This window comes from Notamacropus eugenii, chromosome 2 (genome assembly GCF_028372415.1).
Source record: "Notamacropus eugenii isolate mMacEug1 chromosome 2, mMacEug1.pri_v2, whole genome shotgun sequence".
Classification (NCBI taxonomy): Eukaryota; Metazoa; Chordata; class Mammalia; order Diprotodontia; family Macropodidae; genus Notamacropus; species Notamacropus eugenii.
In genome coordinates, this window is record NC_092873.1 from 360,621,732 (window position 1) to 360,645,461 (window position 23,730).

Sequence of the window (23,730 nt, forward strand, 5' to 3'; positions counted from 1 at the left end):
CAGCTCATTTGACAGATGTAGAAACTGAGGCAAGCATGGTTAAATGACTTGTCCAGGCTCACATAGCTAATGAGTGCCTGAGGTGGGATTTGAATTTAGGAAGATTAATAATCTTCGATATTCTAAGGCCAGGGTTCTATCCAGCTGCCCCTGGAAGGGGCCTTGGTGACCATGAAGTCCAATACCTTCATTTTACAGATGAGGGAACTGAGACACAGAAAGATTAAGTGCCTTGCACAAGCCAGTATGTGTCAGAAGAAATACTTGAGCCCTGATATTCCTCTTTGCAAGGCCAAGTCTCTATCCACCATACTATACTACCCTTCCTCCCTGGCACTTAGTAGGTGCTTCTTAATTGGGCAGTTGACTGAAGAAACTATTGGAGACAGAAAAAGGGTTAGAGATTTAGGAGGAAAACTAGGCAAGGCCAGGCCTCTATCCACTATACTACATTGCCCTTCCTGCCTGGCACTTAGTAGGTGCTTCTTAATTGGTTGATTGACTGAAAGAACTGTCAAAGAGGTGATTAGAGATGTAGGAGGAGAACCAGAGGAACATAGTGTCATAAGAAGCTAAGGTAGAAGAGAACGTGGAGAAAGAAGGAGTACAATAATGAGAAATGCTGAGTGAAATGAGCAGAACCAGCAGAACATTGTACAGAGTATCAGCCACAGTGTGCAAGGATTGTTTCTGATAGACCTAGCACTTCATAGCAATGCAAGTACCTAAAACATTCCCAAAAGACTCTTGAGGCAAAATGCCATCCACATCCAGAGAAAGAACTATGGAATTGGAAGGCAAAATGAAGCAGAATATTTTCTCTTGTATTGTTTTGTTTTGTTTTTTCTCATGGTTTCTCCCATTGATTTTGATTCTTCTATGCAACCATAACTAATATGAAAATGTGGTGAATAAGAATGTATTGTAGAACCCATATAAGATTACATACCATCTCGGGGAGGGAGGAGAAAAGGAGGGGGAGAAAATCTAAGACTTATGGAAGTGATTGAAAACAAATAAATTAATTAAAAAAAACAAAAAATAGTGAGAGATGCTTCAGAGAGGTCAAGGAAGATGGAGGCTCAAGATAAGGCATTGGATGTGGCCATGAGGCAGTCAATAATGGTATCTAAGAAATCAGTTACAATAGAGTGGTGTGAAAAGAAGGAAACCAGATTGTAAATGGAAGAGTGTAGGTGGGAGAGGAGTTGGTGGTAGAGGCCTATATACAACTTTTTCATGGAGTTTAGTGGTGAAGGGAAAGAGAGAGCTGGGCTGCTGTCAAGAAGAGCCTTGATTATTTAATGTTGATTTATTATTGATACTCCCTGAGCATGTTTGTCAACTGAGTGGAGAAGGAGATATAGCAGATAGGAGAAGAAAGTGGGAATGGCTGATGGGGCAAGGCTTTGGAAGACAGGATGTAGAAGAGTCTCAAGGATACAAGCAGGGGAATTAGCATAACTGAGAAATAGGACTACCTTTTCATTGGTGATTGTAGGGAAGGAGAAGAGTATGGGTAGCAATAATTAGAAGTTTTGGGGAATGGGGAAGGGACCAAGTAGCTTCTGGAGGATGACCTCAGTCTTCTCAGTGAAGTAGGAGGCTAAGTCATCTTCGGTAAATGTGGTGGGTAGGAGTGTAGCTGAAGCTTGAGGAGAGAGGAAAAGTTTGAAATAGCCACTCTGTGGAATGAACTAGGGAGCTGATAAGAATAGAGCAGGATTGCTGAGCGGCAATGAGGGCCCAGCTGTAAGTCTGTGCACTAAAAATGTACAGTGGAAATATCATCTGAATTTCAGACCTTTCTCAGCAGCTTCGTGCCTGTGTTCCTGTAAGCAAAGCGCCACAAAGATCAGAGTTGGGTGTGATTGATCAGGGGTGGACTCTTGGAGACTGGAGGAGGCTGGGTTTAAAACAAATTTTTAAAAGTTTTATTGATGCCCTTGTTTTTATATCACCATTATTTCTAGACATGACCTCTGTTCTCAGGGAACATTCCCTTATAACAAAGACAATCATTAAGCAGAATCAGCACAAGAATTGTGTCTGACAGTGTATGTATGCAATGTCCTGCACCTATCATCCCCCACCTCTCTAAGGAAAAGAGGGAGGTGCATTTCCGAATATCTTTTCCAACCCATCATTTTACAGATTGGGAAACTGAAGCCAGAAAAGTAAACTAATTTGCCCAGGATTATACCATACAGATAGCAAATAGTACAGCCAGGATGTGAGCTTGAGTCTTTGGATTCTAAATTGGAATTAAGGAAAAGGAAAACTATAGATTGATAGAGAGGAAATGGAAACCTTAATGTCAGGGTGAAACTTGATGGAGCTGTCACCTGGAAAGGCTTTTTTAAAATTTGTGGCAAAAACAAAATATCATTTTAATGTTGGAGGCATGGAGTGTTAGGAACACAGCATTTTATGGGAGTGCAGGAGCCCTATTTGAGCTACCAAACACAAGTACTAGGCTCAAGGTATCCACTCAGTAAATACTTTCTAATAATTGAAGGAATGAATGATGAATAAATAAATTTGCGTGTGAGAGCGAGACAGACAAAGAGGGAGAGACAGACAAAGACAGAGAAAAAGAGACAGAGACAGAGAGAAAGAGATATAGAAAGAAGCAGAAAGAGAGAGAGAGAATATTTAATTGAGGGAATGGTAGACATTTTGGTGATAGAATCCCCAAAACCTTACCTATCTGAAGAAACGGGAAGAGGTCTGACAAATCTGAGGTAGCTATTGTAGGCCAAGCTTTGGTGCCCAGATTCACAGGCCCATTTGGGGCTGTTAGAGGATGAGATAATGGGCTTAAAGCAGCTAGCCTCTGCTATGGGTTTCTTTAAATCAGAGTTATCTTGTCCTACAGGGCTTTTGAAAAACAACCCATGTTATAGCGATGGCTTTTTCTTTATATAAAAGTTGTTTCCACACTCTCTGTGACAAAGAAAAACAATTGAACAAAAACGTTGGCTATAGACTACATTCGGTGCCACCTGATAAGCATTTATTCCTGCTGTGTGCCAGGTCTTGTGTTAGGTGCTGAAGATACAAAGAAAAAAAAAACCCAGTACTTCCCCTCAAGGTGATTATATCCTATAGGGGAACCAATTGAGTATGTAGAAAATTAAATAGAAGGGTTTGGTTTTTTGAGCAGACTTGTGATTTCATTGGTATAAGGAACTCCTAGTGAAGAAAAATCCTTCTACCAATGCTGGTTGTCACCTGCTCTGCAACTTACCATCTCTGGGAATTGCCTAGGGTATTAAGAGGTTCCACAACATGATCACTTACGCAACCAGTATGTATTTTTTTTTTGTCTAGGGGACGCAATCAGAGTTAAGTAAGTTGGCCAGGGTCACACAATTAGTATCTGAAGCCAGATTTGAGCTCAAGTCCTCTTGACTCCAGAGTTGGCGCTCTATCCACTATGTCACTTAGCTGCCCCAGCCAGCGGGTATTAAAAGCAACGTTGGAACCCAGGTCTTCCTGATTTTAGGACCAACTCTCTATCCACTATCACATGCCATAAACACAACATACATGAAGCAATTTCCCAGGGGGAGGGCTCTAACCCTTGGAAGGAATCAGGGTAGGCTTCCTGGAGGAGGCCACACTTGAGTATGGCTTTTAATCAGCAAGCATTGATTGATCATCCATTATATGCCAAGTACCTTCATAGGCAATGAGGATCTAAAGGCAAACATGAAACAAATAGTCATTGCCCTCAAGAATTTTACATTCTCATGGAAGAGATAGTAAGCTGTACTTGTATGCATACATATATGTGCATGCAAAGTAAATGCAGAGGAATATAAGGTAGATGAGGGAGGAGTGTATTTGGAGTGAGGGGGAGGGGGGCTAGGGAAGGCTTCATGGGAAGTAAGTTAGAGAGAAGAAGGTGAAGTTAGAGGAAATTCCAGGCATGGAGGACAATTGCCTTGAAATGGGGGATAGAATGTTGTGTGTGGAGAACAGCAGGTAGGCCCACTTGGCTGACCCATAGAGGACAAAAAGTAGTGATGTACCATAAGCTTCTGTGCTCCTCTCCTTCTCCATGTTCTCCTACCTTTTCAGGCTGTGGTCAGAGATTCATGGTCATCTCTCTTTCTGACCTCTTCCTTTACCCTCCAGCATTATGGAGGTATGAGGGGCTAGCTCAGGATTCTAGGTTAGAGCTAGACTTGATTAAAAGACAAAAAAAAAAAAAGATATTGGTAACTTATCCTAGAGCCAATGAAGTTTCTAGCTTGGGGACTGACATGGTTAGACCTCTACTTTAGAAATCTGGCAGTTTTGTGGAGAATGGATTGGAGAGGAGAAATACTTGAAGCAGGAAGACCAATTAGGAATCTGTTGTAGTATCCCAGGTGAGAGAAAAGAATGAGGTTTTGTTAAGTGCCTACTGTGTGCCAGGCCACATGCTAAGAGCTTTACCTCCCAACAACCTTCTGAGGTATGTACTATTATTATCTCCATTTTACAGCTGAGAAAACTGAAGCAGACAGAAGTTAAGTGATTTGCTAGTAAGTGTCTGAGACTGGATTTGAACTCAGGTTTTCCTAACTCCAAGCCCAGTGTTTCATTCACTTCACCACCACCTAGCTGTGAGAGGCTGTAAGAGATCGAACTGAAAATGTATACAATATTCTTCCTAGTAGTGCCTCATTTCTCTGCTGTTAGGGAGGAGGTGTTTCATTCCTGAATTTTTATTGATTTTCCATTTACTCAGAATGTATCTCCCCTTTAGTGATCTTTTCATTTATTCAGGGCTCTTTTCTGAGAGCTTGTCTCAGAGTGTTTGGGGTAGGGGAAGAGAAGGGTGGGGTGTGTGTGTGTGTGTGTGTGTGTGTGTGTGTGTGTGTGTGTGTGTGTGTGTGTTAGGCATGGAGGAAAATATGGTTTCTCCTCTCAGGGATCCCCATAATCAGGAATGTTGGACATGAGCAAAGCTTTCATTGGCCTTCCCAAATGTCTTTCTTGGCTGACTGTTTGGAAAGGGAGTGAGGGTTGCTGAAGGGTGCTTCACTTTATGAGTAGTCTTTCTAGTTAACTCACTTGCTTATTTAATAAATATTTCTGCTGAAGAATTTCCCTTCCCTGGTTTCCTGGAGGGTTTGGTGGTAGAAGGATACTCTGGTAATATGTTTAACATGATATCAGGTCTCTAGGCAGCTGGATGGTCAGTTACCTTGCCTGCCTTGCCCATGGCCAACGACAGACCGAGTTAATTTTGACCTCATTGGCCTATGTTTGACCTTTCTTGGCTGAGGCTCTATGTCCTATGGGTTAGGTTGCAGTGGTGATGGTTGCGGGTGATGGTTTGCTACATGGCCCCCTTTTATATCCTCAGAACAGCTGTAGGCCTGATTAGGTGGAAGTTGGGGAGGGGGACCCAGAAAATGCAAAGTTGATTGGGGTCCATGTCCCCTTCCGTGATTTTGATGTCCAAAGAATTGAAGAATAGATAGTAAGAGGAGGGGTAGAAAGTAGAAAGGAAGGGACAATGGGACGAGATTGGGGAGGGGGTTGGCCGTGTCCCGGGCGTCGGGCGCCTCACTAGTGGTGACGCAGACACCGCAGACGGCTTGGAAAGAGAATCGAGACCCCGAGCCAGCCGCAGTCCCGCAGTCCCCCGGTGCCAGGCGGCAGGGAAGGTGGGAGGGGGAGGGGTCAGGCGGGGCTGGCGAGCCTAACTGGGGAAAGGAGGAGGGAGAGAGGAGGGCAGGAAAGCAGAATGTGCCTCCACTTGACCCCGGGGCTCTCATCCAGCCGCTGCTCAGTCTGGATTGACTAGGGGAACGGAGGGGCGCCCCATGGGGAAAAGGGAAGGAGGAGGGGGAATGTCGGATCGCGATAATCGAGAGACAGCACCACAGACCCTAAATCAACACAGCCCTAGTTAGAGACGGAAGCCTCTGCGTCTATTGGAATATCAGTTCGATTATGAATGGGGACAGAAGTCTGGCACCCCACGCCCAGCCGCTCTGCTTCTCTGTGCTCTCTCCCGTCTTAGCCCCTATCCTCTCGAAGCCTCCCCAGCCAGTCTCTATTGCACCCCCTCAAGCCTGTCCCCTTAGGGCAGCCCTCCAGCTCGGTTCCCAGTTCCTCTCCTAAATTCCTTCTGACTTTTTTGGGGGTAGTCTTTCCCTAAAATCAGGGATTATTAATCTAGGGTCCATGCGTAGATTTCAGGAGTTCCGAGAATTTAGATAGGTGGGGGATTGCATCTTTATTTCAATAGAATTTCCTTTGTTACCCTATGCATTTTATTTTATGCTTTTAAAAGCATCCCTCCGTGCGGGGGTTTGAAGGCTCCATCAGACTGTCAAAGAGGTCCATGGCACTAGAAAAGTTGAGATCCTCTGCCCTAAACCTGATGCCCCCACACCGCTCCATCCTGTATCTTTCCAACTCCAGTATCTGTCTTGATGCCCAGCTTCCCTTCCTTATTTCTTTTCCTCCCCTCTTCAACATTCCCCCACTCCACCCCTCCCCCCACCTTCATTCCCATTCGGTTCTCAAGATTCTTTGGGATCAGAGGAACTAGATGCCTCCTCCCTCCTTTAGGGAGGTGGGGGGGGCGGGGCGAGGAAGGGGGGGTTGGTCATTGCGTCGAGGTACAGGGAGTAGAAGGAAGGGGGAAGGGCAAACACGAAATCAGGCCTGACTGTTAACGGAGGCTTGTGCTCACTGGCTGTGCCAGCGGGTGGGAGAAAGAGTGTGCAGCGGGCGGTGGGTGTGTTGTGTCTGGGTGCATGTGCCCGCGTGGGTGAATATACACACATCCAGAACTCTGCCAGGTTGTCATCACCCCTGTGGGCACCCACCCCCTAAGTGCCAGGAAGAGATTCTCCCACTTTACTTGGGGGTGGAAAGGGGGGTGTTTCCTGCGTTTCCCTCCTTGTAGGTAGAGAGACTTTGAAGGCAGGACAGGAGACTCGGGGGGTGGGTGGGAGGGGAATGGGCCTCCTAAATTCTTCCCCTTCTTTTCTTTCTTTGTGTTTTTCCTCTGCCACATTCTCCTCCCCAGCCTTGGGGAGGACTTATGACCTTCCATCATCCTGACTTGGTCCCTGGCACTCCTGGGTTATGTAGAAGCCAGTGCTGGGATATGGCTAGTTTACATATAATAGGTTGCTAAATAGTTTTTGAATGAGTGAATGAATGAACAAATAAGGTAAGGTGGGGCAGGTCCTTTGGACTGGGTCCTGTTGGTGATGACTATTTTCCTCTACTAAGATGAATATGAATGACATTGAATAAGGGAAAATGCAATTAGGAAAGATTTCAAGTAGATACACAGAAGGACTTTTGTACCGCTGTGGAATGGAGTGACAGAGTTTGGGTACAGCACCTCCCCTCCCTCAATTTCATTAAGAAATGGAAGGAAGGATCAGAAATGGAGGCAGTAGCCTGACCTAAGTGACTTCCTTTCCATCCTGTATGACAAGGGAGTTTCTCCTGAGGCTGCAGTGCCAGTCCTCTCGCTAGAGCCCTGACATTGTACCAACACCTGGCTGTTGAAGTGAAAACAGGCAGAAGTGGGAAGGAGTCCCTTGGGCAGACCAGGCAGAGCAGCTGCATGACTCCTCAAGCTTAGAACTCAAAAGAAAGCAGGCGGATCTCTGGGTAGGTCCTAAAAGCAGCAGCTACAAAATCATCACTGCAGCATAAATGGCCCTTGCCATCTGGCCCTACTTATGACAAGGTGAGAAAGAAAGTGAAAAGGGGTAGTAGGGAAGAGACCCAGGAATGGGGGCTACAGAGAATGATCGAGAAACACTTGAAGAGGGAGGGAGAGACAAAGGCATGAAGTGAATGAGAACCACACACAAGGAGGCATCCACACACACACACACACACACACACACAGATACTGGAAGACAGAAATGCGGGCACACACACAGTGCCAAAGAAAGAGAGAAAATGGACATGTGCAATAGATACCAGGAAAGACAAAGGAAAAACAGAAAGAATACAGATTCAAAGCCTGGAAACTGGGGAGTACTTGTTTTTTAAACTGTGGACTGCAGACTGTTTTTGTTCATGGATATCTGAAATCTAAGTAAGAAAGGACCTTGTCCTCCTGGGGAAGTAACAGAATATGGTAGAAAAAATACTGTCTCTCGAGTCACTCTGTTACAGCTAGGTAATCTTGGGTGAGATACTTCACCTCTGGCGTCTCAAGTTTCCCCATCTGTAAAATAAATGAGTTGGACTACATGGTTCCTAAAGCTCCTTCTAGCTCTCATCGTTCATCCTGTAAGTTTGGGATCGAGGGAAAAAGGGAGAGAGAATGGTATTGAGGGAGAAGAAGTAGAGTATTTCAGTTCCTTTATTGTGAAGCAGATTGATATAGCAGGGAAAGAGCACTGAATTTCCGGTTGGAGGACTGGGGTTTGAATTGTCTCCAGGCTTGTTGTCTGTGTAACCAAGGGTAGGCTATATCACCTTCCTAGGCTTCAAGTTTCCTCAATGATCAACTGAGGGAGCTGGATTGACCTCTTTATTGGCCTCTGATCCTATGCTTTCTGTAATAAGGTACCATGCAATCTTGCCCTAGGAAAAGAAGCCAATTCCCTTGGGTCTCCTCTTCCCTCCCCTATGCCCAAGAATTTCATTTTATCTTTGATTCCTTTCTCCTAGTCTATGGCCACACATTCATTCCCTATCATTATAAAGTGCCCAACCAATCCACCCTGTTCTTTGACGTGCTGTTGAAGAGCTGCTATTCCTTCCATCCACTTCTCTGTCCCCATGACCCAAACTCCCTCCCCTTGTTAGACTGCTTTATCCAAGCCTGGCCTTGCTTGCATTCCTTCCCTCCCAAGCTCCCCTCCTCCTCTCCTTGAATCTCTGTGTATCAGTGACACTGTCAAGTCAGTCAGTCAACAAGCATTTATGAAGTGTTTGCTATGTGCGGGGCTCTGGCAAAATAAAGACAAAAACATGATCCCTGCCTTCAAGAAATTCACATTCTAATGGGGGAAGACAACCTGCGTATAACTGTACACAAAAGATACATTGATATCGATAGAGTGAAAATGAAATGGTAGTTTCCAAGGGAAGGTACTAGGTGAGGGACGAAAGGAGAACTGAAAAAGGCCTCTTGTAGAAGGTGGGGTGTGAGTTTGGAAGGAAGTAAGGAGGTAGAAATGAGAGAGGAAAGACTTCCAGACATAGGAGAGAGCCAATAAAGAGGCTGAGAATCAAGAGAGAGAGTGCTGTGTGTGTGTGTGTATGTGTGTGTGTGTGTGTGTGTGGCTTAGGAACCGAGTGTCCAGTCTCTGCCCTCAGGGAGCTCGCTTTCTAGCTGGGGGAAACCACATGTGTGTAAATGACTGGGTACCCAATGAATGCAAGGCAATGTCCTGAGAAGGCTGGAGCCCTGGGGCACTGGACAGGAAGAACAGGGGTATGGGCAGATGGAGAGGAAGGGACTGTCAGAGTAACTGCTGCTATAGGAATGAATAACAGCCATCACCAGCAGAGGCTATAAGTGATGAAGAGAGAGTGATGACGTTTGGAGCCTAAGAATTTTTTCTTTTCTCCTGGTCTCTGCCCCCCCCCCCTTTTCTAAGCCCATTTGTCTGATGTCTGGGCTAGGGTGAGAGAAAGCCTGGTGAAAGGCAAAGAACAGAGCTGAGGGGGTAGGAAATACTTTGCCTTCCTCACCTTAATTCTATTTCTGTCTCTGCTACTTGGGGTAGGGGTCTAACTCTAGTCCTGAAACAGAGACAAGTATGGCTGGGGGAGGGGAAACATGGCTGGGAGAGCTCAGGCCCATACTTCTCCAGGGCTGCATGGGTTCCTTAGGTGGAAGCCAGATGGATGGGCAGGCAGACAGGTGGCAGACAGGCAAACAGATGGACAGGCAGCCTGGTGGACAGATAAGCCGACATAGCCCCAGACCACTCAACCTCATCTCTCAGAGATGATCAGTGTCACTGCCAGACACATGTCGGGACAGAGTTTCTATTTATAAGTGAATGAGGTTGGCTGTTCTAAGAGGGGAAGGGCCCCCAGGAGGGGGATGAGGAGCCAGGGGAAGAAGGTGATGATTAGTCTAGGCCCTAGGTTGGTAGGCAGGGGAGTAGGGGGATGGTGGGAGAGGACAGGCCCTGAAAGGGAAGCAGTCCCCAGACATCCAATGGCACTAGAAAAGTGGGGGGAGGGGACTGCTTTTAATGTGTTAGATATCAGCTGAGTGAGCATTCTTGTTCAGCTAGGGACTCTCTAGGGACTCAGAATATGCTCAGGTATAATGAAGCCCATGGGCTCTCCCTAGAAGGTTCACCTGATTCAGGCTGCACCAGTTCCCCTCTCCACATTAACTCAAGCGTTATCTTCCTGGTAGCTGGGAGATCAGTGAGAAGAGGGGCTTATAGATAAAGAAAAATGTTGGGGTCTTAGTTCCAACAGAGTTCACACAAGAGTAGGGAATGATGAATGGGGAATGATTTGGGATCAAGGGATAACAAATGGGAATTGAGGACATTACAGAAGGGGAGTGGTACTTAATGAGGGCAGATGTATAATACTCTATGCCAATATCCATTGCCCAGTCTACACTCTTGATATCTGGGTCTCATCATGCCACACCACTGTCCTGATGCTAGTCCAAACCTTTCTTATGTCATGCCTGGACTAATCTCATGCTAATCTATTCTGCACAGTGCTACTAGCTTGCTCTCCCCCAAACATCAATTGGGTCATGTTATTCTTGTATTAAAAAATCTTTAATAATTCCCCATCACCTGAAGAATAAACTCCAAATTCCTAAGCCTGCCATTCAAGGTCCTTCACAATCTGACCTCAGTTTACCTTTTAAGCCTTATCTCCCACTACTCCTACTAGACCTAGGACATTTTAACTCAGGACCAAACCATCCCTTATAACTCCCTTGCTCCTGGAAGTACCACATGCTGCCCATTCATCTGTGAATTCTATTGGAGCAGAGAACCCAACATTCTTCTTTCTCCACCTGTGTTCCTCTCTCACCACCTGTCTCCAGGAAGCTGGTGAAGTCCTTGATTAGTGAGAGAGAAGGGAGTTAGTGTACCCTGCACTATATGGGATTCTAAGGAAACCCCTGGGAGAGACCAGAGGCATACATTACACCTACACATATCCTCTTGGCCCAGTCCACAGAGTTTTCTTTCTCCTCTGAATTCCTGGCATATTTTCTTCTGATAATGGCCAGTATTTGTATGATGCTTTATGGTGCACAAAGCAGTTTACATATGTAATCTCATTTGATCCTTACAACTCTGTGAGATAGGTCCTGTTATTATCCCCATTTCACCATGGAGAAAGCTTAAACTAACAGAGGAAGCATTATCCCCATTTTACAGTTAAAAAACTGAGGTCAAGGAAGATAAGTGACTTGCCCAGGATCACACAACTATTAAGTGTCTGAGGGAGAATTCTAACTCAGATACTCAATCCACTGTGCCACTTAACTGCCAAATTAATATACTTGCTATCTCCCTGCAGGCCTCTTTCCTTGCTTTGCCTGCACTGTGCCAGGAATGTCCTCCCCTTTGATCCAAGTTCTCCCCTTGTTCAAGAGATGTTCAAGTGTTCTTTCCTTTCTTGCCTTCTCTTTCTTTTCTCCTCTGAACTCCTAGAGTGAATTATTTATGTCTTTCAGCTGGCATTTACTTTGCATTATTTGTTTCCTTTGAATGTACTTGTCCCATCTCCCTCACTAACTTGTAAGCACCCTGAGGGCAAGGACTCACACAAAAGTGTTTCTCCGGTGGCTTGTACAGAGTAGGCACTCTAAGTGTTTGTTGATGGTTGTTGTCTAGTCATTTTTTAATCCTATCTGACTCTTTGTGACCTCATTTGGGGTTTTCTTAGCAAAGATCCTGGAGTCCTTCTCCAGCTCATTTTACAGATGAGGAAACTGAGTCAAACAGGGTTAAGTGACTTGCCCGGGGTTTCACAGCTAGTAAGTGCCTGAGGCCAGATTTTAACTGAGGGAGTCTTCCTGACTATAGACCTGGTATCCTATTTACCTCACCACTTCATTGCTTCATTCATTGTTAATGGCAAAGGCCAAAGGGGGTATTACCACTATGAAAAAATTGAGTGTCTAGAGCCCTTCCTATATGTCCTCTGGTGGAAAGAGCCATAGATTTGGAATCAGGAAGATGTGGGTTTGGATCCTACCTCTTATATTTACTGGATATGTGACCCTGTACCAGTCACTTCAGTTTCCTTAGCGATAGTTTTCTCGTCTGAAAAATGGGGGTGGTGATACTTGAAGCATCTACTTCACAGGGTTATTATGAGGAAAGCATTTTGTAAGTCTTAAAGAGAGATTGCATAGTGGATAGAAATCGGACTTCCAAATCAAAAAGGCCTGGGTTCCAGTCCTGCTTCAGGCACATATGGTCTGTGTGCTTTAGGCAAGGGATCAAACTTCCCAGGGCTCTCAGACAACTTTCCCAGACTATAAATTGCAGAGAAGTTGCAATCTGCACTGACAAAGGGAGTTCCCTCACCCTGGAGTTTTCATACCAATGAAATCACAGATTTAGCATCCATTTCTATCCAAAAGAATAATCCAAATAGGAATTTGTTGCTGTCTTGGGTGGGCATGGAGGGAGTTTGTCTATTTTTTACCTTCATGTGTATTTCTATCACTTAAATACTTAGCCTTAGGCAGATAGGGGTGAGAGAAACTGAAGTGCTCATTGTCCATGACCAGGAAGAGAACTGGGCACTCTTTCAAGACTTTATCCCCAAGTCCATCATTTTGAAGTTCCGTCTCTCTAAAGCCTTAGCATCTGGACACAGACAGAAGCTGGATAACAGAAACAACTGCCCTGATAACAGTGGAAAGGGTCACTGAGGGGGAATTGTGCCCAGAACTGTGCTAACCTGTCCAGAGGCAAGAGAAAAGAGCCCTGCCTTCTTGCCAGGTCCATAGTTGTCAGAAAGGTAGGTAGAAGGAAGAATTTTGGAAAAATGAAAAGGGTAGTTTCATGGGAGCGATGGCTGCTGCAGACCTCCCTCCTCCCCCTCCCGGGACAGCTGGCTTACTCTGTTTTGTGCTTTGTGCCCTCGCTCTGCCTTTTCAGAACTTTCCCAGGCTCATATTTACAGCCTTGTCTCTCCAGGGGGAGGGTGATTCCTTCGCTTGTACCCCAGTGGAGACCAAGTCCAAGAGGGAAAAAGAGAGTTGTTCCAAGTCTGTTCAGGGTGTCATAGGTTCACAACCTGAACATCAACTTACAGAGGTCCCTGTAGTAGACAGAATGCTGGACTTAGAGTCAGAAAGACCTGAGTTCAGATTCTATTCTGGGCCAGTCACTTAACCTCTATGACCTCAGTTTCTCTGTCTGTAAAATGGGGGAGGGGGATTGCCCTCAGTAGCCTCCAAGGACCCTTCCACTTTCCAATTTATAATCCTATAAAATAATCCTTTTTGCGAGGTAATACAGAGGGCCACCTGCGCAGTGATGGCTAGCAGAACCATAACTAGCGATTGCTGCATCCAGGGCAAGGATGGGAGAGGATCACCTAGAGACCTACCTGGGATATCACGGGTTTTCCTCCCTGTTAAAGACCTGGCCACTGTTTGACGACATGAAGTGGGAGAGAGGGGGGAGCTGCCCTAGAGGAAAAGGAAATGAACGTTGGGATGAGCCTACTGCTACAGAAGCCAGCTGGGCCAAGGAGAAGGGGCACCAATGGATGATGTTAATGGTCATCTCAAAAACTTCCCACCCTCAGACAAAGCCTTGGTTCCCATCCTAATTACAGTTCTCCTGTCTGGGTGTGTCTCCATCCTTTGAGCAATCTATGTTTCCTTGGGGAAATATCATGGCCCTCTGGGGGAAGAGTCCTGTTATCCTATCACCAAGATAGGACTTTTTGATGTGTATATAAGTACAGATATTCATCCTCAGGAAGGGAACTGAAAAACTGGAGAAAAGCTATAGAAGGAAGTATGTGTGTGTGTGTGTGTGTGTGTGTGTGTGTGTGTGTTCATGCATTTACACTGCAAGAAGATGGCTAAAAGAGATAAAAAATGGAGCAGGCCAGGAGACCACCTTGCTGGAAATTTGTCTGAGCAGCTGAGCAAGGGGAGAGAACAGTGTAATACTTTCCTTCCTCGTATTGCCCTAAAGCCTTCAGTCCCATGGCTCTGACAAGCCATCAAAATTCTCATTGTCATCCTGACCCTCCTTTAACTAAGAGACCGATTTACTGTTTAACTAGGTCAGGTTAATACTGCTCCCACCCCTACTATGTGGAGCATAGAAAGCAGCCAAGATATGTCTGGTATAACTGCCCCTTTGCTTCAGTCATCCCCAAGTCCTAGAAGAGAGTTAATCCTCCTCCAGGTTGTTGAGTTTCTCTTCATTTCCCCCCTTCCTTACTCCAAAGAACACAGGTTAGACACTGGCCTAAGAGCTAGAAACATTTCTCCTTCTGAGTAGTCTGTGATGATCAAGGAACAAAATAAACAGAGCTCCCAAAATATCACTTTTTTCCCCAGCATTATCATTAGGGTCGGGGAGAAGACCCTTTCAGGATGGAGGTTGGAGGAGTCCTAAAATGAAGGACCCTAAGATTGTCTTACCCTTTCTGCTTCCCCCCAAGCCGGATACACAGGTGGTAGGCATTTTGTTGTATCTGTTCGTGACCAGAGTTGGACATGAGCTCTCTCTATTTTGGAGAGGGTCAGATCAGGCATCTGGGGAGACAGGTGGTCTGATCTACAGGACAGTGCTTAGATGGGCACCTGATTAGATAAACATAAACTGGCATTTTTATAGCAACTTTAGGGTTTGCAGAGTATTTTATATACATAAACTCATTTGATCCTCCCAGTAATTCTATAAGGTTACTAACCATAGTACATGGAACTATGTATGTAAAAGTATCCCCATTTTATAAATGAGGAGAAGTGAATTAACTTGACCACGCATAATTACATAATTAATGGCAAGAGCAGAAGTCAAACTTAGGTCTCCCTGACTGTAGATCCAGCCCTGGCTAATTCATATTTTTAAAACAATTAGGATTAAGTGACTTGTCCAGGGTCACACATCTAGTAAGTGTCTGAGGGCACATTTGAACTCAGGTCTTCCTGACTCCAGGGCTAGTGCTCTATCCACTATACCACCTACTTGTCTCCTGATTCAGATTTGGTGGCTACACATGTTCAGTGGTTGTTGACTCAGTGGAGATCCTGGCTGAATGAAGTAGCCAGTTACGTGGGTCACTGGTCAGAAAGGAGAGATATTTAGATAAATAGCTTTTTAGTGGTTCTGTGATGTCTTAGAGTTGAGAAAACACCTGAGTTTGAAGTCTGCTTCTGCTTTCTGTCTCTGTGACTGGACAAGTTACCTTACCTCGCTCATTTTCCTCATCTGTAAAATGGGGGTAATAATATCTTTATTAGCTAATTCAAAAAGCTGTTGAGAGGATCAAAAATGATAATATGTGCAAGGTGAATTGAAAACCTTAAATAATTCTACAAAACTTAAAACAGATATCAGGTATTATTACTATGAGGTGATCAACATTTAAAAGGGCAGATGATGGGACTGGGAAGTTTGTTAGTTGTTTACTGCTTAGGTGGGATGGCCAAATAGACAGAATGACTGATTTATTAGGTTGGCAGGTAGATGGGACTGGTCATAAGTTCTTCTAATGAGATGGAAATTCTCATTCCCCATGAATGTAGAGGACAGGGTTTCATCTCTTTTTTTTTTTTTTTAACAAATATGGCAACTGAGGTATAGAGAGGAAGTGTAAGTGACTTACTCAGATTCACCCAGTAAGTAGATAGGTTTGGGGGCAAAGAACAGGACATAGGTGTCCAGATTTTTAGTCTCAGGTCTGTGCCTTCTTATGCCATCCCCTTCTTCTTTTTGCTTGGAGGAAGCGTATGTGTGACTATCTATGTGTGAGTGTTTGGAAAGAGGAAAATGTGGTCTACAGTTGGCCAAGAAAACTCTGCCAAATCCACATAGTAATTGTAGACCACGTGTGAGTCCGGGTGTTTGCGCACGCGTGGATGCTCAAGGAGGCATGATGCTGAGTGCAAGTCCACAGAGATTATCCTTCGACTTCTAAATAGCATCAAAATAGCTCTGGCCTGTGCCCATGGAACTAATGCTGCAGCACTAGGGAAAGCCAAAACTCTGGGGGAATAAGATGAGGATGGGCCCAAAGCATTCTAGCACAAGAACCCACATGGAGTAAGGTCTAAAATTGGGTCTGGCCCTCAGTGGTTCAGAAGCAGGTGCATGGGGATGGGGACGAGCTTGGGAGGGGAAGACTGGGAATATTAGTTGACTCCTCTCTGAGACAGTTGCCTTCGTCCGTGTGAGGGTGCTCCTAGAGCCCTTGTGGAGGAGGATATTGTATTCTCCCACACCTACCAATCTCAGGACTCTGGAAATGGGGGTATCTCCTTGATTTTATTGACTTTAATCACAGCCAAAGATGGCAAATATGGCAGCAACCAGGAACTGTAAAATTACTTGTTTATTTGCGGGGGGAGGTGGAGGCAATCAGGAATTAAGTGACTTGCCCAGGGTTGCACAGCTAGTTAATGTTTGAGGCTATATTTGAACTCCTGACTCCGGGGCTGGTGCTCTATCCACTGTGCCACCTAGCTGCCCTAGGAACTGTAAAGTTTTTCAATGAAGTTTTCTTGACTACTTTTTTATTTTTATTATTGGGGGGGAGACCACTAGACTTTTGATTTCATGGTAATTGGGAGCTCCCAGCTCTACAGTATATAATGTTAAAGAGTTGTGTGGGCACTGAAAGGTTAACTAACATGATCACACAGTCAATATATAGCAGAGACTGAATTTGAACCTTTCCAGACTCAGAAGTCATCTTTTTATCCACTACACCGGGAGGTGTCCTAATGTCCCCTGAGTTAAGACTCAGAGGAGGTTTGGAGAGGAAGGCTAACTCAGAGGAGATGTGATGAGGAGACTCAACTCCTCTGAGAGACCCTGGTGGAGAAGTCAGTTCCCCAGCTTCCTCATCTGCAAAGGGAGATGACAATCTTAAATCCACGCTGTGACTGCCCCTGATCTTATCCCCTTTTCTTCTCCTTTCCCCTACCTCTCCCACTTCCAGCCTGAAGAACTCACCAATGCCCTGGAGATTAGCAACATTGTCTTCACCAGCCTCTTCGCCTTGGAGATGCTGCTGAAGCTGCTGGTGTACGGCCCCTTTGGCTACATAAAGAACCCTTACAACATTTTCGATGGAGTCATTGTGGTAATTAGGTAAGTCCTGCGTTCTCCCAACAGGCCTCCTTAGCAGAGGCCAGAGGACTCGGGGAGGGAAAAGATTGACTTGGGAAGAAGCTGGGGGCCTGGATTTAGCTGGGAAGAAGGCTGTCATCAAGCTGTACTCCCCTCCCACACTAAAGGTTAGACAGATGGGAGGTGGATGGTTTAATAGACAGATTACACTTCCTACCACACTGGAAGTCAGGAAAGTGGCATTTCTTAGCTATGTGACCTTGGGCAAGTCACTTCATTTCCATCTGTATAATGACATGGTTGGGATTAGATGGTCAGTGCTCCATCTGGGACTATTTTATATTCTTCTTGTCAAGTCATTTACTTTTTCTGGAGATAATGTCAGAGGGCTGCCACGTCACCAGTCATCAATAATAGCTTCCTTTCCTCTTCTGTCTTATGCTTTTCCACTTACTTGAAAGTCTCAGTTTTTCTGTCTCTCTCCATTACCACCTACCATCCTGTATGTCAGTCAACTAGCATTTACTGAGCACCTACTGTATGCCAGGTACTAGAAATACAAAGAAAGGCAAAAAACCAAACCAAAACAAACAAGAGAAAAAACAGTCCCTCTTCTCAAAGTTCCTAGTTTAATGGCGAGAGACAAAATGTAAAAACAAAACAAAACAAAAAAAACCTATGTACAAATAAAACAGAGACAGCATAAATTGGGGGTACTCTCAGAGAGAAGGCACTTAGATTAAGGAGGATCATGCAAGGCTTCTTGCAGAAGGTGGAATGTTAGCTGAAACTTGAAGGAAGCCAAGAAGGTTAGAAGGGGGATAGTGTTCCAAGCAATGTGTGCCCTAGAATACATCTCAGCTCCTTAGCTCCAGCACACCCCTTTCTGTCATCTTCCCTCCATTCCAAGCCCTTCTGTCCATCCTACCCATTCGAGTTGGGGGGAAGCAAATGGATACTTGGATACAAGTATTGGAGAGAGGGAGCAGCCCATTTTGTAAACTGCTTAAAACTCTTGTGGGTGCTCCTAGGAATTCGGTCTGGGGTTTCCAAATCATTGCTGCATCCTAGCCCAGGCTTGGGGCCAGGAGAGAAAGCTTTATTACTTTTTTCTGGTTGTCTTTAGATTTCATTAGAGGAGAACAAAGCAAATATTTCATAACCTGATGCTGTTCCATAGGTTCAATGGGGAGGAGGATAGGGAGTTAGGAGGGGCAGGAGGAGTCCTGTTGGCTGCAGTAATGGGGCCTCTGTCTGGGAAAAAAGATGGGAATAATCACAGACATAAGGTTGTTATTCGGAATACCATCATTCCTGAAGTAGTTTGAAGGCCACAAGGTGAGGTAGAAAGTATCTCAGTGCCTCAATCTCTGTGGAAATTAATCTCTCTCCACTGTGGATCAGAGGCAGCTGCTCCCATTAAGGAGGGAAAGAACACTTCAATCCCCATCCCAGGAGATGGAGCATATGTGAGGAAATGGAAGACAGGTTAAAGATAAGTGGAGAGGGACAGGGGTAGTTCTCCATAGTTCTGATCCAGTCACATTGACAGAGAAGTTTCCTTTAGGGTCCATCCAGGTTTGTTAAGCAGGGCCTAATACTGTGCCTTCCTCCCTTTATCTCTTCCTCTCTGTTCCAACTTCCCTGCTTCTCATCACATAGCGTGTGGGAGATTGTGGGCCAGCAAGGTGGAGGTCTGTCTGTACTTCGGACCTTCCGGCTGATGAGGGTGCTGAAACTGGTCCGTTTCCTGCCTGCTCTGCAGCGACAGTTGGTGGTCCTCATGAAGACCATGGACAATGTGGCTACTTTCTGCATGCTACTTATGCTCTTCATCTTCATCTTCAGGTGAGGAGGGGATAAGGTGGGACCTGACCCTTCTGTGCAGGGTTCCAAGTCAAGGTAATGTAATTGACCTTTAAAAAAATTTTTTTTTCAGTTAACAAACATTTATTTTTTCTACCTAGCAACCCTCCTCCCTGCTCTGAGAAAGAAAAAAATAACAACAAAACACTTGTAACAAATATGCACAGTCAAGCAAAACAAATTCCCACATAGGCCATGTCTAAAAATGGATCTCATTCTGCATGCTGAGCCTATCACCTCTCTGTCAGGAGTTGGGTAGCATGCCTCATCATCTCTTCTCTGGATTCATGGCGGTTGGTCATTGTGTTGATCAGAGTTCTTAAGTGTATTTTTTTTCTTTTTTTACAAAGTAACTGACCTTTTAGAAGCACCTCAAAAAAAGGGCTTGGACCTTGAGTATTTTCCAGTTCTTTCTAAACCAGAGAAATTCTTCACCTTTTTTGCACCATGGATCCCTTTTGCAATCTGGTGAAGCTTTTAAATATATAAAATACCTACGATTACAAAGGAAGCTAATTATATTGAAATAGTTATCTCTATGTATTTTCAAAAGCTCACATGCCCCAGGTTAAGAATCTTAGCTCTAAGCTCTGAGGGTTGAAGAATGGGGACGAGAAGCATCCTAGATTCTCAGGGACAGGACAGGGTATCAAAAGGGAACGGTGGGGAGGCCCTGCATTAGCTTTTCCCTGTGGGAGCTGGCCGAGTTATTCCCTTGCTTTACACATCTCCTAAAGGAGAACTGGATGGAAGAGAAGCCAGCCACAGCCGACATCTGGCATGATCACTGGCCCAGGGATTCTGTCACTGGGGAGAAGGGATGCCTGACTTGACTCAGCCCAACTGAGGGTGGTAGAGTTCAGCATATGGGTTCCTGCTGGGAAGCTGCAAGTGGGGAAAGGGAGGAGGCACAGAGGGGGTTCCAAGCATCTGATATTCTCCACCAATCTGCCAGGTCACAGATTCTTTTCCTCTTCACATCTTCCTCACTTACTTGACTTTTTTTCTCTCCCTATCATTCACACCTTCAAGCTTAGGATCGAACAACAGCACGATGGTAGTTTGCTCTCAGGTCCAGTTTGAAACCCCTAAGAACTCAGAGAGCTCTAGAAAGGGGGCCTGCCTACCCACAGGCACTTCTACTCCATGGTTTTATGCCCAAAGGTTTTTTTGGGTGAATCCAAAAAGATTGGTTCAAGCACAACTCCAGTTTTGTGTTCCTTTCTCCCTCTCCTTTGACCATAGCCTAGGTTGGCTGTCTGGGCAGTAACCTAGAACCAAACAGAGCTTCCCCACTGTATCCCCCCTGAATCTGCAGGGTAGAGTGTTGGAGCAGTCTGCTCTCTGGGGCTGGGAAAAAGTGATTTTAAGAATGTACCTGCTGTAATCAGAGAGAATCTGAGCTAAAGAAGAGAAAGCAACAAAATAGGGTTCCCCTCTTCCCCTCTGTCAGGGGAAGGGGGAAGCAGGAAACTGAATACTTTACCCTCCCTCCGATCTTTTATGTTTAGCATCCTGGGCATGCATCTCTTCGGCTGCAAGTTTGCATCTGAGAGAGATGGGGACACACTGCCTGATCGGAAGAATTTTGACTCCTTGCTTTGGGCCATTGTCACTGTCTTCCAGGTATATGGGTCAATAGGACTTTGAGGGTGGGTCCTGATCCTAAGATCCCAAGAGTGGATGACAAGGAGAGGCTTTGAAAGGCTTCTGGAGTCAGAAGCTGGAAGCACACAACTGTGTCACTCAGGGCAAGTCAAGGAAATTCTCTCGACCTCAGTTTTCTCATCTGCAAAATGGAGCTAATAATAGCACCTACCTTCCAGGGTTGTTGTGAGGATCAAGTGAGACCACCTATGTATAGAGTAACCTCAAAGCTCTCTATAAATGCTAGCTTTTGTCATTTTGATTTCCTAACCTCTGATCCCCATGGTAGATCCTAACTCAAGAGGATTGGAACAAGGTCCTCTACAATGGCATGGCTTCTACATCCTCCTGGGCAGCTCTTTACTTCATTGCGCTAATGACTTTCGGCAACTATGTCCTCTTCAATCTACTCGTGGCTATCCTGGTTGAAGGCTTCCAGACTGAGGTAACCCACCCGGACATTACCATCTGTCCACTTAAGAACAAAATGATCCTTCACTAGAAGTACTAGAATGAAGCGATCCAGCAACCCAGTTCTCCTGGGCTCAGCTTCCAGACCAAAATAACTCCCTCCTCTAGGGTTCTCTTCTGCATGAATGTAATCCATCAGCATTCTTCCTGTCTCTTATCCCTTCCAAACAGAAGTCACCTCTCTCTCCCGTAATGACCCCCCCTTTACTCCACAACTAGTGCTGTCACCCCTCTATAAAGCACAGAACCCCTACCTGATAGTTTTCAGACCCAAGCAAGCCGGAGGCAATGCACCCCCTTCTGGATCAAAGTAGCCCCTTCTCTACCCCCACCCCCAGTAACAGAAGACTCTGAGTTCTCTGACAAAGTGGGTTAGGGGGGATTAGAAGAAGGTTTTGAGGAAGGGTGCGTGGGGGAAGGACGGGAGGGTTCCTGGAAGCATCTTATCCTGAGTCATTCCGGAGAAATGTTGGGGGGTGGGGGTGGTGTGTGGCATTTCAGTTGTTAAAGGATGGAGTGGAATTGGCCACCTCCCTATCAAACCAGTTAGTCATTTCCCAGGATGAGAAAATAAAAGTTGAGTTGGAAATAGATGATTTCTCAGAACTCTTCCAGCCCTTGCCACTCCTCAGGGACCCTTTTCTGGGTGCATACAGTTTAGGCTACGTTTTCCTCCCCCGAAACGACCTGTTTTCTTTGGGGAAATCTTGCGAGGTGAAGGTGGATAACAACATAATGTCTTGATCTGGAGGGTTCGACCATTACCTGGGACAAAATAAGGGTTCATCAGCCACCTTTTGCCCCTCTTCCTCCTCTCCAACCGTGCCTCAGAGACCATGGCCTCGGGGAGGGGGTGATACAGACCCACTGAGATATGAGTCCAGTTAGAGACCTCTAGAATGGAAATGAGCGTCTATTCCCAGATCGTGCCTCTGCCTCCGTTGTCACCCTCCCAGTCATCGATTAATATTGGTTTATCCAGCCTTAACTGAGGTCTGGTCCAGTGTCTTTCAGAAGGCCCCCTTAGCAAGGCCACGCCCCCGCCCTCATTTTTCTTCTCCTGCCTCTGTTTTCCTTCCCTCCCCCTTCCTCCCTGATGCTCCTTCTTCGGGGTCCCGCTGCGCGCCTGGAAAAACCTCCTGGTTGGGCGTCGAAAAGCTGTCGGGCCAATTCTTTCCCGGTGACCGGGATGGAAACTCCCGCTGCGGCTGGGCTATAAATACCCGGCGGGGTGGGAGGGGATAGTAGAGATGGGTGTGTGAGGTGGGGGGAAAGAATCTCTTTTCCTTCTGGGTTCCCAGAACCTTGGGGAGGCCGATTCCCAGCAGGACAGAATTGGGGACAGAGAGGGGATAAACTGGGCCTGGCAGCCGCCTCACCTTGGCTATTCTATCTGTAGCTATCCATTTATCTTCCCCATCTCTCTGGCTCAGAACAAAGGCTGCTGGGGGGGAGTGGGGGAAGGCGGAGAGGAAGAGAGAGAGACAGAGAGACAGAGACAGAGACAGAGACAAAGACAGAGAGAAAGGAGGGCGTCCAGAAGAGAAGCCTGACCGTGAGCCAAAGCTTCTTTTAGGTAGTTAGCAGCCTTGTCGTGGTGCTCCCAACCCCAGAGAGGCAATAACTCCCTAATGGAAGAGAAGTTGAGAGGAATTTACTGTTTGGCTTCTGGGGCAAGAATGGGCCCACGCCCTTGCCCCCAGGGCACGAACTCTGCCTTTGGTAGGCACTATATACCTTTTTTAAAAATGGACTTGGATTGTTGCGTTGATGCGGCATTCCTCCTCCCTTTTTAGACTGGCTGTTACAAACCCAGAATGCTTTGGCTTCTTCCCAGGCCGTGGGGGGTGACTGGAAGGGGGACACTTCCCTATTCGAAGTCTGAGGCCAGGGCAGCCCTTTTCCTACTTTTGCAAAGGAGATCCAGACAGTATCAGGGATCTAAGGTTTCCCCCGGGAGCCTTCCCACCTAATGAAGAGAAAATGGGAAACTTGCCTGCTTTCTCTCCTATCTTCCTCCCTCTCTCAGGTGCTGCCATATGAATATCCCACTTTCCAAGTTTACAACCCACATGCACCCCTCTCCTGTCTGTGCAGGTCACTGACTCCCCCACTGCCACCCCCGCAGAAGAGGCCTCTCCCTGCTCCCCACCCCCACTGTCCCTTTCAGCAAACACCTTGTTAATGTGAGTGCAGCTGTGCTGGGCTCCTGGTTGCTAAGCAGCAGCAGAGTCTGAAAGAGGACAGAGCCGACTGGGGCTCCTCATACCCTAGGGTGGGGTGACCCTAGTCCTGTTGGGTGGATGGTGGGTCATTCTAGAGCTCGGTGATGGTGGTTGGGCGGGAGTGGGGGGGGGGGGGGAGGGTGCGCGATGGAGGAAGGAGGTGGAGTAACCATGGCATTTAAATGCAGTAAATGATCCCAGTTAGCTAAGCCAGCCCAGGAGGCTGCCTTGGTACAGGGGTGAGGAAACACGAC

The 23,730-nt window shown here is 46.1% G+C and overlaps 1 protein-coding gene across 16 annotated transcripts in view; it reads left to right on the forward strand.

Annotated features, from left to right (window-relative positions):
* The window catches only part of LOC140528648 (voltage-dependent T-type calcium channel subunit alpha-1G-like), a 107,661-nt gene that overhangs the window by 18,955 nt on the left and 64,976 nt on the right, over positions 1–23,730 (forward strand). For all 16 annotated transcript variants that reach the window (XR_011975235.1, XM_072646677.1, XM_072646679.1 and 13 more), the window contains exons 9-12: positions 17,137–17,288; positions 18,930–19,115; positions 20,645–20,759; positions 21,070–21,225. Coding sequence is in view for 15 of the 16 variants with exons in the window: in XM_072646677.1 (XP_072502778.1) it covers positions 17,137–17,288; positions 18,930–19,115; positions 20,645–20,759; positions 21,070–21,225 (609 nt within the window). In the remaining variant the exon portion in view is untranslated. The remainder of the gene's footprint in view (positions 1–17,136; positions 17,289–18,929; positions 19,116–20,644; positions 20,760–21,069; positions 21,226–23,730) is intronic.